Source organism: Coregonus clupeaformis, chromosome 13 (assembly GCF_020615455.1).
Source record: "Coregonus clupeaformis isolate EN_2021a chromosome 13, ASM2061545v1, whole genome shotgun sequence".
In the NCBI taxonomy this organism is placed as follows: domain Eukaryota; kingdom Metazoa; phylum Chordata; class Actinopteri; order Salmoniformes; family Salmonidae; genus Coregonus; species Coregonus clupeaformis.
In genome coordinates, this window is record NC_059204.1 from 46516998 (window position 1) to 46533788 (window position 16791).

General features: G+C 41.1%; 1 protein-coding gene across 3 annotated transcripts; it reads left to right on the forward strand.

Annotated features, from left to right (window-relative positions):
- The first annotated feature begins 4825 nt into the window (after positions 1–4825).
- Positions 4826–14880, forward strand: LOC121579626 (sorting nexin-12). Of its 3 annotated transcripts, none has more exons than XM_041894377.2 (6): positions 4826–5208; positions 5450–5545; positions 10620–10744; positions 10977–11067; positions 12826–12836; positions 13941–14880. In XM_041894377.2, exons 1-5 carry the CDS (start codon positions 5044–5046, stop codon positions 12829–12831), a joined length of 483 nt encoding a protein of 160 aa, XP_041750311.1. In that variant the 5' UTR covers positions 4826–5043; the 3' UTR covers positions 12832–12836; positions 13941–14880. The 3 variants fall into 3 exon arrangements, with proteins under 3 accessions (XP_041750311.1, XP_041750312.1, XP_041750313.1); XM_041894378.2 differs by having other exon boundaries at positions 13986–14880; XM_041894379.2 differs by having other exon boundaries at positions 14350–14880.
- Positions 14881–16791: the final 1911 nt, after the last annotated feature.

Here is a 16791-nt window from a genome sequence, read left to right on the forward strand (position 1 = left end):
TAGTTTATCGCCGGTGAAATGACCGCGCAGCTGCGAAGTAGGAGGCACAGCTCAGGTCAGCAGGCACTTCAATGCAATGCCAGTGCACTGGTTGCCGGCTTATCGAATTGTCGTGCTGCCCAATGCACGAACACAGCTCAGTCAAAACCGTCTAACCTATAGCTGAGCGCTTTTGACACACCCACTCCTTTCCACAGGCCCACTACTTTCCTTTCAACACACCCACTCCTTTCCACATGCCCACTACTTTCCTTTCGACACACTCACTCGCCCATGCTCCGGTCACTATATTGGGATGCAGCTACCCCCTTCTCTCCATTTTTTAAGACATTTATTTTAATTGTTACAGCGTCCACTACAGTATCTGGTTAATATCATGTATAATCTGTGATGGCACCAAAAAATCTCTAAGGATCATGGTGAAAGTGGCCTTCATTAGCAAAGGATCATGGTCGATGTAGTTGTTTTCATCCTGCCTGAGAGCCAACCCAACTGGCGAGCCTCCTAGCCTGCCGGCATGTGATTGGTCTGTGTAGGCACGTGGTCCTGTGTGATGACAAATGTAGTAGTCAGACCATATCACGATTTAATTAAATATCTCGGTTTGTAGCGAGCTTTAAAATAATTCACCATGGGGATCTAACTTGATCATAATAAACTAATTTTAGAGCCCAAAACGGGCGATCGTAATTTACATAGGCTTTCCAGGGCAGACCAAGGCATTTGGCACCACTAGGTTGCTATGCAGTAGCCGACCACTGAGGTATAATAAGAATTGGAGACTGCATCCAAGATGTCCGCCTGTTGTTTTCAAGATAATCTACTCACGTTCTCATACGCTGATTCATGGACTATCTACATCCGGGTTGCATCCGGTTTATGCGGCCCAACATCACATGCGCACTAGCACCAAAGACAGTACAGTATGAAGATAGGCAGAAACATATTCTCCAATAGAAATCCCTGATCACACTTGTAGCCGATGTGACGTTTGCTAGCTAAGCTCATGCGCAGAAGCATGTCATTGGGTCTAACGGTCGTCTTGCACTACGCGTGTGCAGGCTGTCAAAACAAAGGCATGCCTTCGATATCAAGTTGTTTTGATGAAAATGAAAACGTGTTAGTTTGTCATTTCCACAAGGTTGAAGTAATAATGTTCAACTACTTAAAACATTGTCTTGAATCTAGGTTGTGCCTTTAGATTTCGAGAACCTTAACAACTAAGGAAGAATGTTTCATTTCTCTCATTGACTTCTCTAACCCCAAACCCCAGCCTGGTCTGCTTCGCAAACGTTCCCGGAAGTCTCGTGATGTTGCGCCTCTGGGTTTAGAAACTCTGTGCTAGCACTCAGTGCTCACACGGAGCAGTGCGAGCAGTGACGACATCATCACGTCAGCCACAAACATGGCAGACATTGGATTAATATAAAATGTTAATATCTTCAGCTGTGCGTGATGAAAAAAAATCTGCCTCTGCAACAATTATTTGAATAATTAAATGGATGTTTTGTGCACAAAGGTGATGACTAAAGTGTTTTATTTTGAATTTTCAAATCTGACTTCTCTTTGTGGCAGTGTATGGAAATTGCCTTTCTGGGCCGGGTGTCATTTTAAACTGCAGTACCAAATCAAAACTGTAGGAGCAGTCGAAACCGTGCTTCTAGACTGGAACCCTGGCCCCTTGTCGCCGCCCAATGATTTATATATACACTAGATGACCAATGAGGGTGCTGTGTTGAAGCCACTGTGCCTCCATCTTGGCACTCCCCCACATTGTAAAAAATATTTAGGAAACTATAGAAATGCATGTATTAATGTCTACATTCGTTTTTGCCACATTTATTCCATTACATACATCATAATGCATACTTTAAAATGATATTATGTGAGCTAAATGAAAAAATATATACAAACATTTTCCTTAACATTTTTATTAGATTACTAATGTTACTGTCTCCACTACAACAACAAAAATACTTCTACATGTAATTTTGTCCTTGAAACATTGGGATAGAAATACTGTAAAATTCCATTCCTACTAGGGAGTGCCAATATGGCCGACCTGTGGCTTCAAAGCCTCTCAATGGCCAATACATATCATCAGCATTCCAGGGTTTATATACATCATTGTAACTGACCAGCAGAGCTCATGACTTCACTCTCCAGACAGGACACTGGGGAGTGAGGGGGTTAGATTACTCTCGGCCGGGCGCCCGTGTAGGCTGAAAGTTAATGGTCGTGTTCGAGAGCATCAAAACGACTGCAGGCGACTGCTGACTGACTGATCTACAAATCACCACGGCCGGCCCGCTCATTATGCAGGATTAATGACAATTTCTCAATGACAATTTCTCTCAACCAGTGGCATATGGGCTTTTTAGGTGAGCGCTGATGACGCCCTGTGATAAACAGTGCCCACTTTGTCAAAAGCAGGGGTGCAAAATATGTTGCTTGTCCATTCCCACTGCGCCTCACCAGGGTGCTGTTGGAGAGATGCATCCCTGCGGTACTCCACCAACGTTCAGTGAAAAATTATCTAACATAAATCATGTAGCAGATATAGGATATGGTAGAAAGAGTATGTGGCCTTTTCTGTAGACTACAGGCTGGAGATAAAATGTATGACAATGTAATGAGACGGACACTTTTTACATTATGGAGGTTTCTCCGATCAAATAGCCTAACCTAAATGGCGCCCAATCAAATAAAAAATGCTTTGTCATGTTAACAAACAACATATCCTAAAAACAGGACAGGTCAAAGTAAAATGGACAATATGGAATGGACAATCCCAACTGTTGTCCAGGAGTTTCACCCCCATTGTCATGATCAACGGTTTCAAGTTTGTATCTGTCAATTTTTGACAAGCTGATCATAGCGAAAAATAAAATACTTCTGAATTTCCTGCTGTGTAAACACATTGCAAATAGGCTCACGATAACTCCTGATGAAGTTGGGTAGCTGATATTCAGAGCTTAAATAGACAAATTGATTAGTCATCAGGACTAATAAAGCCAATGCAACAGCCTGTTTTAAAAATGGTGGGCCTACCACATGGATGGGCATTCATCCAATTTCATTGTGGCAGACATGGTAGGCTACACCACAGTAAGCATGAGCCGATGTCTTTTGGACTTTTTTTTGGTCCTTGATTTCCACATCCACAGACATTGGTTTTCAGTCCGGTCTGGATAAAATCTGAACCAATCATAGACGTCTATGTTTGGTTCAGATTTGGTGCGGTCCAGACCGGCATTAATTTCAATGTCCATGGGTACAGATTTTTGGTCCGGTCCGGATCAACTCTGAAGCAATCATAGACGTCATTCAGAACCGAAAATGAACCTGATTTGAACATCCGGAAAATACGTATTTTTCAACGTCCTGGAAATATATATATTTTAAATGTACAGAAAATACATATTTTCAACTTTCATTCAGAACATAAATTTAACCTGATTTCAACGTCCAGAAAATACATATGACAGAGCCAGGTGCCCCGCTTTGTCAGACGAGAAGTAGTAGGATTCTGTGTTTTCCCATGTAAAAGTGATTGCTTTTGATAAAAACGCTTTATCTGCCTTCCCAATGAAAACTATTTAGAAAATGTAATCATTTACTTTATGGAGAAGAGATGTTGTAGGTTTCTGGACGATGCAACATGGTGCCTTGTTAACAAAATTATCGAGCGGCACAGATTACTGTGACAGGGGAAAGATGGCGGAAGTGGATGAACAATTGTTGGGATGCGTTTGTTGAGTAAGGATGCATATGTGGGAGACCCCTTTGAGGTGTCAAATGGTGAAGTATGTGCTGGGAGTCTGTCAGAGTGACCAGGAGTGGTCTTATTTTGATAAATTGTATTTCTGAAGAACAGAGGAAGATTGCAGTGAGCCTCAAAAGAATCCAGACAACAGAAGTTTTGTGTTTTGAACTTCGGAGTAGAGCCCCAGTCAAAGGAGTCATCTCAGGGGTGACGACGGATGTTTTGGTTGAATCCCTGAAGAGAATTCCTGGTGTGATTGGTGCCTGGCGTCTGACCCGCTGGGTGAATGGAGAAAAATAAGAAAGTCTGTCAGTCTTATTGGTTTTTGATAAAGAGCAAATACCTACGCATGTGAAGCTTGGTTATGTAATATACGCTGTAAGAGCTTTCGCTCCCAAACCATTGCAGTGTAAGAATTGTAAAGGATTTGGCCATGTTTCAAGTGTGTGCAGACAAACAGAGTATATTGAAGAACCATGTGTAGAAGGACGACGGTGTTGCAATTGTGGTGGGGATCATGACCCCGAGTTCCTGGAGTGCCCTGTAAGGGTGAAGGAGATTGAGGTGGCAAACGTTAGAGCGGTCAATCGAATCTCCTATGCGGAGGCGATTTAAAAGAAACTGTATGGCACAAGTCTCAAATAAATCTAAGAAACTGGACATTATTGTGGCTGCTGCAGAAAAGTTTTTGGGACTTAAGGATTTTACGTCTGAAGACTTGCAAGGGGTACTGGCGTCGGAAGACCTGCCCTCCCAGGTTCTCATTGAGCGTGTGTAGGGATCAGATCTGTTTTATAAATGTTTACAGAAAAGTTGTTTGGTTTAGTTTATTTATAAATGTTTTGGTGGTTGTTTTGGTATTTTGTTCCATTTTGGGGGATCCTGTTTCCATCCCGCACAGTAGGTGGCGGAATACACATGAAATTGTGCGACCGCCAATATACCATAGAAGAAGATTACCGTTCAATGTGAGAGGGCCTCCCTTCCTGCTTAAACCCGGTGCACCGCGTCTCAGCATAATCGTGTGTGTGTGTGTGTGTGTGTGTGTGTGTGTGTGTGTGTGTGTGTGTGTGTGTGTGTGTGTGTGTGTGTGTGTGTGTGTGTGTGTGTACTAGCGAGAGAGAGCACAGGATGGCCCTCCTCATCAGGTTAGATTAATTTACACCGCGTTGAAATTTGCTAAACACATCAAATTAATAGGGGAGCTCTAGCTGAGAATTGTTTCTTGGTATTGACTTTTATGACGTGAACATCCTGCGGGTTGTCGGACAAGGAAGATGTCAGATCCCACGGTGGCTGATACTCGCCGGTTAAATTCAAAACCTCAGGACCTGACGGACGCTTATGGTCCCCCCAGCAATTTTCTTGAAATTGACGTTTATGACCCACAAACTGTTGGAGTCGGGCGGAACCGTTTCACAACGTACGAAGTCCGTATGCGGGTAGGTTACTATAGCTAGATATCTGTCGTTCAGCTAACTAGCTAACCTTAGCTGGATGAAAATCGAGGCCCAGGACTTGGTCCGGCCGACTAGCTAGTTAGCTTTGTGAGCTAAGGAAGTGGTTAAAATTGCATGTGAGGTAGCCTTTTTAAGCTAAGACGGGTTAGCTAGCGTTTACTTGTTGGCTGTTTCTATTGACGAGAATATATAATATACTTGTTTCTGTTTTCAATAAATGCAGACAAACCTGCCGATTTTTAAGTTGAAGGATTCTATTGTGCGAAGAAGATACAGTGACTTTGAGTGGCTGAAGAATGAGTTGGAGCGAGACAGTAAGGTGAGTGAAAGATTGTAGCTCTGATTAATCAGACTGTGATACACAATTTAATTTGAGGGGTGCCCTCCACCAATTCTGTTTTTAGCTCTCGCCATAGGTTATGGATGTGATTCAGATCTGGACTCTTTGCTGACCAGTCCAGCGTTTCTTCCTGAATCATTCCAGGGTTCTTGTGATGTGTGTTTGGGTGGTTGTCCTGCTGGAAGACCCACAACCTTCAACAGAGACACTGGGTTTTTGGACACTGGGTTGAACATTGGACATTGCACTCCAAAACACATAGATAATCTGATGATTTCATGCTTCCCCCATGTTTGATTGTAGGGAGGGTGTTCTTTTCTTTGAATGGTTCATTTGGTCTATGGTAAACATAGGAAGACCCCACTGCTGAAGGAGTCACAAGGAAGCCTGACTGAAAAAAATAAAATAAACATATCTAAATCCTGGGGGCAATGTTCTGTGGACCAATTAAACAAAATTACAGCTCTTTGACAATACAGATCAGCGCTGTGTTAACTGATGACCAAATGAAGCATTCCATTTAAAGAATGCCCTCACAATCAAACATGGGGGAGGTTTGATTATGCTGTGGGGTTGTTTTGCTATCTGGTACTGGGGGCCTTAAGCGTGTGCAAGGCATAATGAAATCAGCAGATTATCAGGTGTTGTGAAGTCCAATGTTCAACCCAGTGTCCAAAAACTGGGTTGTGGGTCTTCCAGCAGGACACTGACCCAAAACACACATAAAAAAACACCCAGGAATGGTTCAAGAAGAGATGCTGGACTCTTCTGGAGTGGCCAATGATAGCTATGGAATTTAGGCTTACGAGTGTTTTAACAATGTATATTTTCTGCAACGGCTGAATATGTAACATGCGTTTCCCAAAACACCACGCAGAGAAAAGGTTCACTACGTGCGTCGTTGAGGCATTTGTTGATACTGATAGGATCAAAAGAAGGCCAGCTCTGCTCTCAAATCAGCTTTCTCCATTCAACTATTTCCTTAACATTATAATTGTTCCACAATACTGATGATGGATCAGCTCCTAGGGTCCAATTCAGACTTAAGAAATGTACACCTTTCCTACGCACTTCTCAGTAGTTGGTATTCATACTTACCTTATGCAGGTGCGTAATGGGCTTTGCAGGCGTGGTTGTCTTGCGCGCGCTGAGTACATAAAATTCAACCGCTGAAAACCTTCCCACTTTCTGGCCAACAGATTCTCATGGAGTTCATTCAATAGAGTTTTCAGTACATTTATGTAAAGCCATCCTTTCAATTTGGTGATCCTTTAATTATAATTTTCTCGACAGACTGACTACTATATGGAGCGAACGGCTCAGAATATTAGGGATCAATGAAAGAAAGCTATGTAAATGCATGCATATTAGTCTCCTTTTCAACACCAATTGGTAGGTAAAAATATACAAAAATATTGTATATTATTTAGGGTTAGGAAGTATTTGAATGAATAATAAAAAAAACTGTTTTGGAGAGCCTTTACGCACTAAATATATTGGTGAATAAAAAATAGTGGTTTGATTCATCCTGAAAGTTGACGTATTCAATTGTTCAATCATGACGTAATGAGAGGTGAGAAAAGTACAGTATGGGTTGAACAGTAGTCCTATAAATCTACCCTAATAATCTTCATTAGTAATGGAACTGTGATGACAACGGTCCAGTTGTTGTGAACCGTACTCCAGACTCCAGGTTTAAACTGTTACGTATGGCTTGCGTTCCATAATGATTCAGATAAGCTAAATTGTCCCATATTATTGCACAACTTGTAATACTTTAGCCTAATATGATCCACTATTGCTATCGGTCCTCAGGAACAACCACACGAACGTGATGGAGGAAAGAAAGGTAAACTAACGATGTAATGGAATGATGCAAAATGTAAGGAAACTAACGCTAAAGTTGGGACAGTTATAAATGTATGTGGGTATAACCAATGTTCCCTCAACATTTTTTGTAGCACAGAGCAAATTTTACATCTTGTGAGCGGAAACTTGAACATTGTGAGAATTTTGTGCAACCTCCAGCACGTGTTTACAGTGAACACTGAGATTGTACCCTTACAGTTTTAGACAGTAGCCAATAGGCTATTGTGGCTATTTGAGCATAATGTAGGCCTACCAACAAAACCAATGGAGCAAATCCCATAACACTTTCACATGGAAATAGCTTTTGATTTCTATGGCCTACAGTAGCCTATATGTGGTGTTCAATGCAGGCCTACATTGCATGAGACTTTAAAAAAAATGTTTTTACATTATGAAGGGCTTGACATGAATTAATGATTTTTTAGTTGGTCTGGAACACCATGGGCCAAATAGGTGACTGTAAATTGCATTGTATTGTGTTGTATGATGCAAGAAACCACTACAAAATAAAATGAATTATTACTATACAGAGAATTAGAATGTAGGCTACCCCTCTGCCTATTGGCTTATTTGCATATTCAAGCCTGTCTAAAAATACAACACTGCCCCTTTAATTAAGACATTAAGCTTTTTACCTGACTGGCTTTTCAAAGACAGCTTGAAATGTAGCCTACACATTGCGCTCTTGTAGGAAGCAGTAACTCCCCATTGCTGACCTATACTTATCTATAACTGGGATAATAACTCGCTAACTAGCAAAGAATATCAACAAATGTGCACACGCGCGGCTCTGCACTCTTGATCTGAACTGACCTGAAAAGTGCATTCACTCGTGGGTTATTGAAAGGCCGCTCGTGGGCTACCCCCGCCAATATAATTATTCTCCGTTGTGCTCTGGCTCTGCCAACAACAAAATCAGACTCAATCTTGCAAAGTAAGGTTTGGTTTGTTGCACTGAAAAGGGGCTGATATGATGTTTCAATCACAGAAAAAACGATTGCAAACTAATCTCTTGCGTCTCTGCGCGGCATGGCATTTATTCTGCGCGGCAATCTTGGAGGACGTTGGGTATAGCGGACGGTGGCTACCGATTTTAGGCTTGGACTGTATCCAGATGTTCATACTGTCCTTCTCTCATCCTGGGATTTACAGTATTACCGGCATAGCACACAAGGGGGTGCTAAAAATGCAAGAAAAGCCCATTGGGCCTCTAATACCAGAATGCTAACAAAATTAGCACAAACTAATAGTGAAATCACATAGACGCTGTTGGCTAAATGCTAACGTGTGAAAACGAACAAATCAGCTCATAAAGTTACACAAGCCTAGCTAGTAGCTACCAAATGTCATTTTTGGTGAGTGTGGACATTTACAAGCGAAAGTGAATGAGATAAATTGTGCAAATGAACAAAGTTATGATGTATGCTTTTATGAAGGAAGAGCAGCATGTGTACACGGAGCAGAGGGGAGAAGAACGGAGTAGGGAAAAAATGCTAGTAGGAAGCACAGGGGAAAATGGCAACTACTGATAACTTATCCAGAGCCCTTTGACTACTGGCAGAAAGCCATTCTAAGATATCTGATGGCAAACATTTAGTAGTGAATTGCATACAAGTGTGACTTCATCACCCCATGTGCGGGGCAGAACAGAGACTCGCCGATGGATATAGAACGCTATGGACTCACCAGCTCCCACTTTCTCCCGTTGTGCTATTTACAAACGTGACTGGCTCAACTGTTCTTGAGAACTACGGTAAGCTTCATTATGTAAAATAATTTGATAAGTGAAATGAAGAACGCAATCTGCTTTTTCTCCTAAGGTATTGCACAAGTTGACTGCAGGTATTAACTTAAAGTATACAAATATAAATGCAACAATTTCAACGATTTTACTGAGTTACAGTTCATATAAAGAAATCAGTCAATTGAAATAAATACATTAGGCCCAAATCTATGGATTTCACATGACTGGGCAGGGGCACAGCCATGGGTGGGCCTGGGAGGGCATAGGCCCACCCACTTGGGAGCCAGGCCCAGCCAATTGGAATGATTTTCCCAACAAAAGGGCAGCCGTGGTCTGCGGTTGTGAGGCTGGTTGGACGTACTGCCTAATTCTCTAAAACAACGTTGGATGGTAAAGAAATGAACATTCAATTCTCTGGTAACAGCTCAGGTGGACATTCCTGCAGTTAGTGTGCCAATTGCATGCTCCCTCAAAACCCGAGACAACTGTGGCATTGTGTTGTGTGACAAAACTGCACATTTTAGAGTGGCCATTTATTGTCCCCAGCACAAGGTGCACCTGTGTAATGATCATAATGTTTAATCAGCTTCTTGAGATGCCACACCTGTCAGGTGGATGGATTATCTTGGCAAAGGAGAAATGCTCACTAACAGGGATGTAAGGTTTTTGTGTGTATGAAACATTTCTGGGATTTTCTATTTCAGCTCATAATAATATACATGAAACATGGGACCAACACTTTACATGTTGCATTTATATTTTTGTTCAGTATAACAACACTTGTGTCTGTACTACGAGTGGTCTGAGGCAGTTGGTAAATAACAAGGGTTTTCAAGTGCAACTTTAACGATGGTTTTTGGGAAACTACTCAGCGATTTAACGATGCTCCTACGACGGTTCTAACGGTGAACTTAGCCATAAGATGCTTTTGGGAAACCGGCCCTGATCTGAATCGCATCCAAAACCTATGGCGAGATCTGAAAACAGCAGTTGGTGGAGGACACTGTAAAACACTGAAGAATTGGAGCAGAAGTTATCTTGGCCAAAGGCTGTGCAACCAAGTACTAGCTCCAGGGTGCCAATAATTTTGTCCATGCCATTTTGTTCTAATTTTCAAAATTTAAAATAATACATTTAAGTTTACAAAAATAAAATAATTCTGCAATGTTGAAAATCCAATTACAAGATGTGGTGACCAAGTAAAAAAATGATGTTAACTTAGTCTAGAAAAGAAAGGTGGAACTATTTAAGAAAAGGGTGTCAATATATTTGGTCGCAACTGTATATCTACACATTTTACTCCATGGTGATGTCTACATAAGTTAGGCTAATTACATTTAGCTAGAGCAATAATTAATGATGTAATTAATGAATCATGATTAAATGAATCTGCTTTTTTAACTGCTATGTCTTAAATGCATTGCTATTGCTTTTTTCCAGATTGTAGTGCCTCCCTTGCCTGGGAAGGCACTGAAGAGACAGCTACCTTTCCGTGGGGATGAAGGCATTTTTGAAGAGGCTTTCATTGAAGAGCGACGTGTGGGTCTTGAGCAGTTCATCAACAGGTGGCCCACAATTTACCAAACATTACAGAAGAGAAAACATACATTTTGACCTTGTAATTATGTGAAATAATGTGCAACAAAACTTTCTGAGTTTTTTGTTGTGGCAGTTTTGGAATTGTCTTCTGCTGGTGTGGGTAATTTAAAATGCATTCATTTCTAGACACCATTTTTGAAATGCACAGCCAGCTAGAGTTTTTATAAATTCATGTCTTTTTAATGCTGTTTTTTCTAGAATTGCAGGTCACCCTCTGGCCCAAAACGAGCGCTGTCTTCACATGTTTTTGCAGGACGAGAGCATCGACCGCAACTACATTCCCGGAAAGGTATGACTGTGGGGTTTAGAGTTGGGGTTGACAAAATGGGGTGTGGAAATGACTTTCTATTCTTCTCCCTCTTGTCGCTGCTCTGCTCATTTATTGTTATTTTTACACAGAGCTCTTTGCCATTCAAAGTAGTGCAGTACTTGTTTTATTTGATATTTTCTATACAATACTGTGCCTTCAGAAAGTATTCAGACCCCTTGACTTTTTCCACAATTTGTTATGTTACAGCCTTATTCTAAAATTGATTAAATGTTTTTTTCCCCTCATCAATCTACACACAATACCCCATAATGACAAAGCAAAAACACATTTTTAGATTTTTTTGATAAAAATAAATACAATTAAACTGAAATATTACATTTACATAAGTATTCAGACCCTTTACTCAGTACTTTGTTGAAGTACCATTGGTAGCGATTACAGCCTCGAGTCTTCTTGGGTATGACGCTACAAGCTTGGCACACCTGTATTTGGGGAGTTTCTCCCATTCTTCTCTGCAGATCCTCTCAAGCTTTGTCAGGTTGGATGGGGAGCGTTGCTGCACAGCTATTTTCAGGTCTCTCCAGAGATGTTCGATCGGGTTCAAGTCCGGGCTCTGGCTGGGCCACTCAAGGACATTCAGAGACTTGTCCCGAAGCCACTCCTGCGTTAGCTTGGCTGTGTGCTTAGGGTCGTTGTCCTGTTGGAAGGTGAACCTTCGCCCCAGTCTGAGGTCCTGAGCGCTCTGGAGCAGGTTTTCATCAAGGATCTCTCTGTACTTTGCTCTGTTCATCTTTCCCTCGAGCCAGATTAGTCTCCCAGTCCCTGCCACTGAAAAACATCCCCAGGTTTCATCCAGACGTGATGCTTGGCATTCAGGCCAAGGAGTTCAATCTTGGTTTCATCATACCAGAGAATCTTGTTTCTCATGGTCTGAGAGTCTTTAGGTGACTTTTGGCAAACTCCAAGCGGGCTGTCATGTGCTTTTTACTGAAGAGTGGCTTCCGTCTGGCCACTCTACCATAAAGGCCTGATTGGTGGAGTGCTGCAGAGATGTTTGTCCTTCTGGAAGGTTCTGCCATCTCCACAGATGAACTCTGGAGCTCTGTCAGTGACCATCGGGTTCTTGGTCACCTCCCTGACCAAGTCCCTTCTCCCCCGATTGCTCAGTTTGGCCGGGCGGTCAGCTCGGTGGTTCCAATCTCCTTCCATTTAAGAATGATGGAGGCCACTGTGTTCTTGGACCTTTTTTAATGCTGCAGAAATGTTTTGATACCCTTCCCCAGATCTGTGCCTCGGCACAATCCTGTCTCTGAGCTCTACGGACAATTCCTTCGACCTCATGGCTTGGTTTTTGCTCTGACATGCACTGTCAACTTTGGGACCTTATATAGACAGGTGTGTGCCTTTCCAAATCATGTCCAATCAATTGAATTTACCACAGGTGGACTCCAATCAAGTTATGGAAACATTTGAAGGATGATCAATGGAAACAGGATGCACCTGAGCTCAATTTTGAGTCTCATAGCAAAGGGTCTGAATACTTATGTAAATAAGTATTCTGTTGTATATTTATATATTTGCAGAAATTTCTAAAAACCTGTTTACGCTTTGTCATTATGGGTTATTGTGTGTAGATTGCTGAGGATTATTTAAAAAAAATCCATTTTAGAATAAGGCTGTAACGTAACAAAATGTGGAAAATACTTTCCGAAGGCACTGTATGCTAAGTTATGTAGTAAGTTTACTGATTATATTTATTCTCTCTCTTTTGTACAGGTATGAATGAAGTAAGTTTTGACTTTTTATTGACACTCTAAAATCTCTTAGAAGGTTTAGATGATAGCATGGACACAATCATTAGTTTAAAAAAAGTGGTACGACTTTTCTGGACCCCTTATCCCAGGGGCTAAAGGTCCCGACGCTTCTGAGCATGTGCGGGATTCTCTGCTTACTCACAGTCTCTGCTCTACTCGTAGAGAACAAGCTACTCTGAATGGTGCTTGTTCAATAAAGTTAGATCAAAGCTGAATCAATGTCTGCAACATCACATTATGATAGTATTGTACATAACAGAATCGAATATAATAGCATAGTGTAACGTTACTGTAAGACAACTACTGCATTTCTTATGAGATTTTTAGATTGTGCGAATGGTAACTTTTTTTTTTTTCTTCATGCGGGCACAAATCAACAGTGCGCGCCACTAGGCAAAATGTAGGCTACAGTTTTTATTAACGCCATCTCCTCCAAATTTGCGCACCGCACATACCGGTATGAAAAATGTATGCACTCACTAACTGTAAGTCGCTCTGGATAAGAGCGTCTGCTAAATGACTAAAATGTAAAATGTAATTCAAACAACACTGTACATAACCAAGAAGATCTTATGATATTCTTATTATCATATTCCCATGAAACTGATTGGGATCAAATGGTTGGCATGCAGATGCTGCATGGACATTTCACCTGTAAAACTTTAAGAATGATCATTCAAGATTGACCGTGAGAAATGTGAATGGAGGGTGACTACAAAAATTTATTTGTCAAGAAACGCATGCACAGAACATGATACAGATCTTTTCAGGGGGGCGGAACGGGACAGTTGCCTAATAATATAATAATAATAATTGGTCATTTAGCAGACGCTCTTATCCAGAGCGACTTACAGGAGCAATTAGGGTTAAGTGCCTTGCTCGAGGGCACATCGACAGATTTTTCACCTAGTGGGCTCAGGGATTAGAACCAGCGACCTTTCGGTTACTGGCACAACGCTCTTAACCACTAAGCTACCTGCCGCCTACAGAGCCGCAGTCTCTGCTCCCTCAAAAAAACGAATCAGACCTGACACTTTGAGGTTAAGCATTTCACAATTTTTGCAACATCTCTTTCAGTAATGGGAAGACTGATCATATGTGACACAATTGTTTGGAATCCAGATCCAGTGATCCAGAGGCAAGATGTGCCTAACACAGACCAGGACCTGTCTGTTTTATCACCTCATCCCGATAAAGCATACAGCACCCTATCCCTGTCGTGGCCGCAACCACCTTTGACAGCTGCCTCTGTCTCTCTAATGCCTTGTACTGTATATAAAAGTATATTCTGCTAGTTGCCCCAGCAACAATGGTGCATGGCCCTCTGCAGCCCTGTAATGGGGGGGTGTAGTCCAAGAACACTAAATGGGGGGTGTGACAGGGAAGTTAGTGCATTGTTGCAGATTGATATATATATCAGAGAAATAGAGTATGTTATCCTATCTAAGTATTCAATCATAATGTCTCTGTCCCTTCATACCCACAGTAACCTACATTGATCCTCCAATTGTATGTTTCCCATCTCTGGATGTCAGTAAATGATGATACCTTCCAAAGTTATGCAAAATGCAGCATAATTGAAAACTTTTTTTAAATGGGAGATTTGCTTCCCATAGTCTTCCTGTAACATGACATTCCATGTTTCTTTGCATTTCAACATGCTCTTACAGTGTGATTTGGTATTATGATTTTTTTTCTGTAACTTTGTTTGCCTTGAGTTGTTCTGCATAAGTCTTTGCGTTGTCTTCAGTCTGCTTATGGAAATGTAATGTCAGGTAATCAAACCACTGTGAAAACAAGGGGTTGACAAATAATCCACTCATTTTTATTGATAAAGCTTTCGGCATCAAGTTTATTGACCTAAAGCATTCTTAGTTATCCATTTTGTCTTATGTATTTTACCTCTTCATTATTATGTACACTTAATCATGCAAATTTCAGTTTTCAGAAAAACTGCCTTGTTTGTACTATCAATAAAATTATCTGCCTGCTGTGCAATGTCCAGTAGCCTTTTAAATGGTCTGTTCAAATTCATGTCAGGGGAAGGTATGTGGTTCCTAATTGCATCTTGTACAGGAACATATTGTATATTTTCTGAGTTCCAGTTTTTTTTTACTAGTGTATTTCCTTATGTGGCCAGCTAATTACGGAAGTAGAATGGAGTCTCTGTTCCAAGAGATTATTTTATGGAAATATAGTTCTTAGTCGAGAGCAAGTCATATTTTCTAATGAACCTAGTATTTTCCCTTCATAAGCATTTTCCAGCAATCACAGTCCTTGTATAAACGTAAACTCTTTGTATAACTAGTAACTTAATAGGTCTGCGTGTTTTTACGATTACACTACATGGACAAACAAAGTGCTGTAGTTTGGGTGGATGTATGGGGTTTGTTAAACTTGAACCTCTTTCTTTTAATCTAATTTAGTAGCATACTCCAGGAATCAACAGGATTAACAGGGAGGAGGGAAATGTACTCAGGTGGATTAAATGTATCCCAGAAATAGCTTTTGATGTGTGCCTTAGTGCATGACTTAAAAAATCTGTAATAAGACACAATTGTCCCAAATAACCATCTGTTAAGATTTAATTGAATGTAGCTGTAAGACTAATAGGATTTTCGGCTCTTTTGTAGCCACCAGCATATGCAGCGGTCGCTCAGTTACTCTAGCTGGGTATAAAATGTGGGTGGAGGAAATTATCTGCAAAGGGCTGTTCATGAACAACTATTGATAGGAATCAGGGATTGACAAAGTCTGAAAGGCACTTGCCCATCGGGCTAGTCAGGAGTATTTTTTTGGGTTGCCTGAAGATTATGATCACTGGCCCAGAAATGTAAATTTAATATTAATATGCAGAGTACCATATTGCCTGCCTTTCACCTACGCAGGAGGAATCAAAAAGATCACTACTGGAATTATTTGTATTTGGTTATCAGTAAAAAAATATATATATAATCTCAGAGCAGGCTCAATTTGCCTGTCTTTCACTTAAACAATGGGTAAGAACCAGAAAGATCAGTTTTAGGCTACTGGAATTATTTTCAGTTTGGTTGTTTTCATTATTATTTTTAACTCACCTGCCCAATGGGGCAACCTCGGAGCAGGATCAACTTGCGCGACTGCTCAGTTCACTTACCCCAGGCAAAGGGCAACCCTTAATGTCAATCCCTGGGAATGCTAGGGTTACAAACACTACACACTTTTTCATTCAAACATGCATTAATGTCCCCATGTCAAATTTCTTGGACTACAGTGCTATACAAAAACGATAATGTATGTGTGCTCATATCTGGTCGTGAAGTAGAGTTTAGCTTTTGCAGAACCCATGAAGAGTGCATGTTTGATGCCAATCGAGACTGACTCAGAATATCTACTGAAGGCAAAAACCCACAAGCCTGTCTTTGATCTCCAGGCCTTGTCCTGTGCAATGAAAGCAGACAGAATGGATGAGCTGTATGGGACAGCAGTGAGATTAGCAGTGTTATGTTAATGGCGCAGATGCAGATACAATCCCAGAACGTAAGGCTGTAGCCTGGTTTTCAGTGGTGATGCTTGTTTTATTTAGGGAGACATGCAGTTTTGCTAGCTTGATAAAGTGGAAGTTAATTGAAAGAGCAACTCCATGCTGGCCTCAAGGGAGGCAGATGTCACTGAGCAAGGACAATAGGTTGGGTATTACCCAAAGTTAAAGGGCAATTCCGCCACTTTTTAACCTCAGATTCATTATCTTCAGCACAATACCAGTGTCTACATATGTGAAAACGGCACTTTCTATGATCTGTGGTTAAAAAGATAAAAGGTTCTAATAACTGCTTCTCTGTAACCACGTTTCCATCCACAGATTTTATACGAGTAAAATCATAGCGAAAATGGGAAAAAAAATCACAACAGCTGTGATGGAAACAGGATGTTTCGATAAAAATGTTTA

What these genes read in the sequence shown, in the direction of transcription:
- LOC121579626 (XM_041894377.2), top strand. Translation starts at nt 5,044, where the DNA reads ATGTCAGATCCCACGGTGGCTGATACTCGCCGGTTAAATTCAAAACCT. An exon ending in CGTACGAAGTCCGTATGCGG is followed by an intron (nt 5,209 to 5,449) that starts GTAGGTTACTAT and finishes CAATAAATGCAG; the next exon opens with ACAAACCTGCCGATTTTTAA. An exon ending in CTTGAGCAGTTCATCAACAG is followed by an intron (nt 10,745 to 10,976) that starts GTGGCCCACAAT and finishes TGTTTTTTCTAG; the next exon opens with AATTGCAGGTCACCCTCTGG.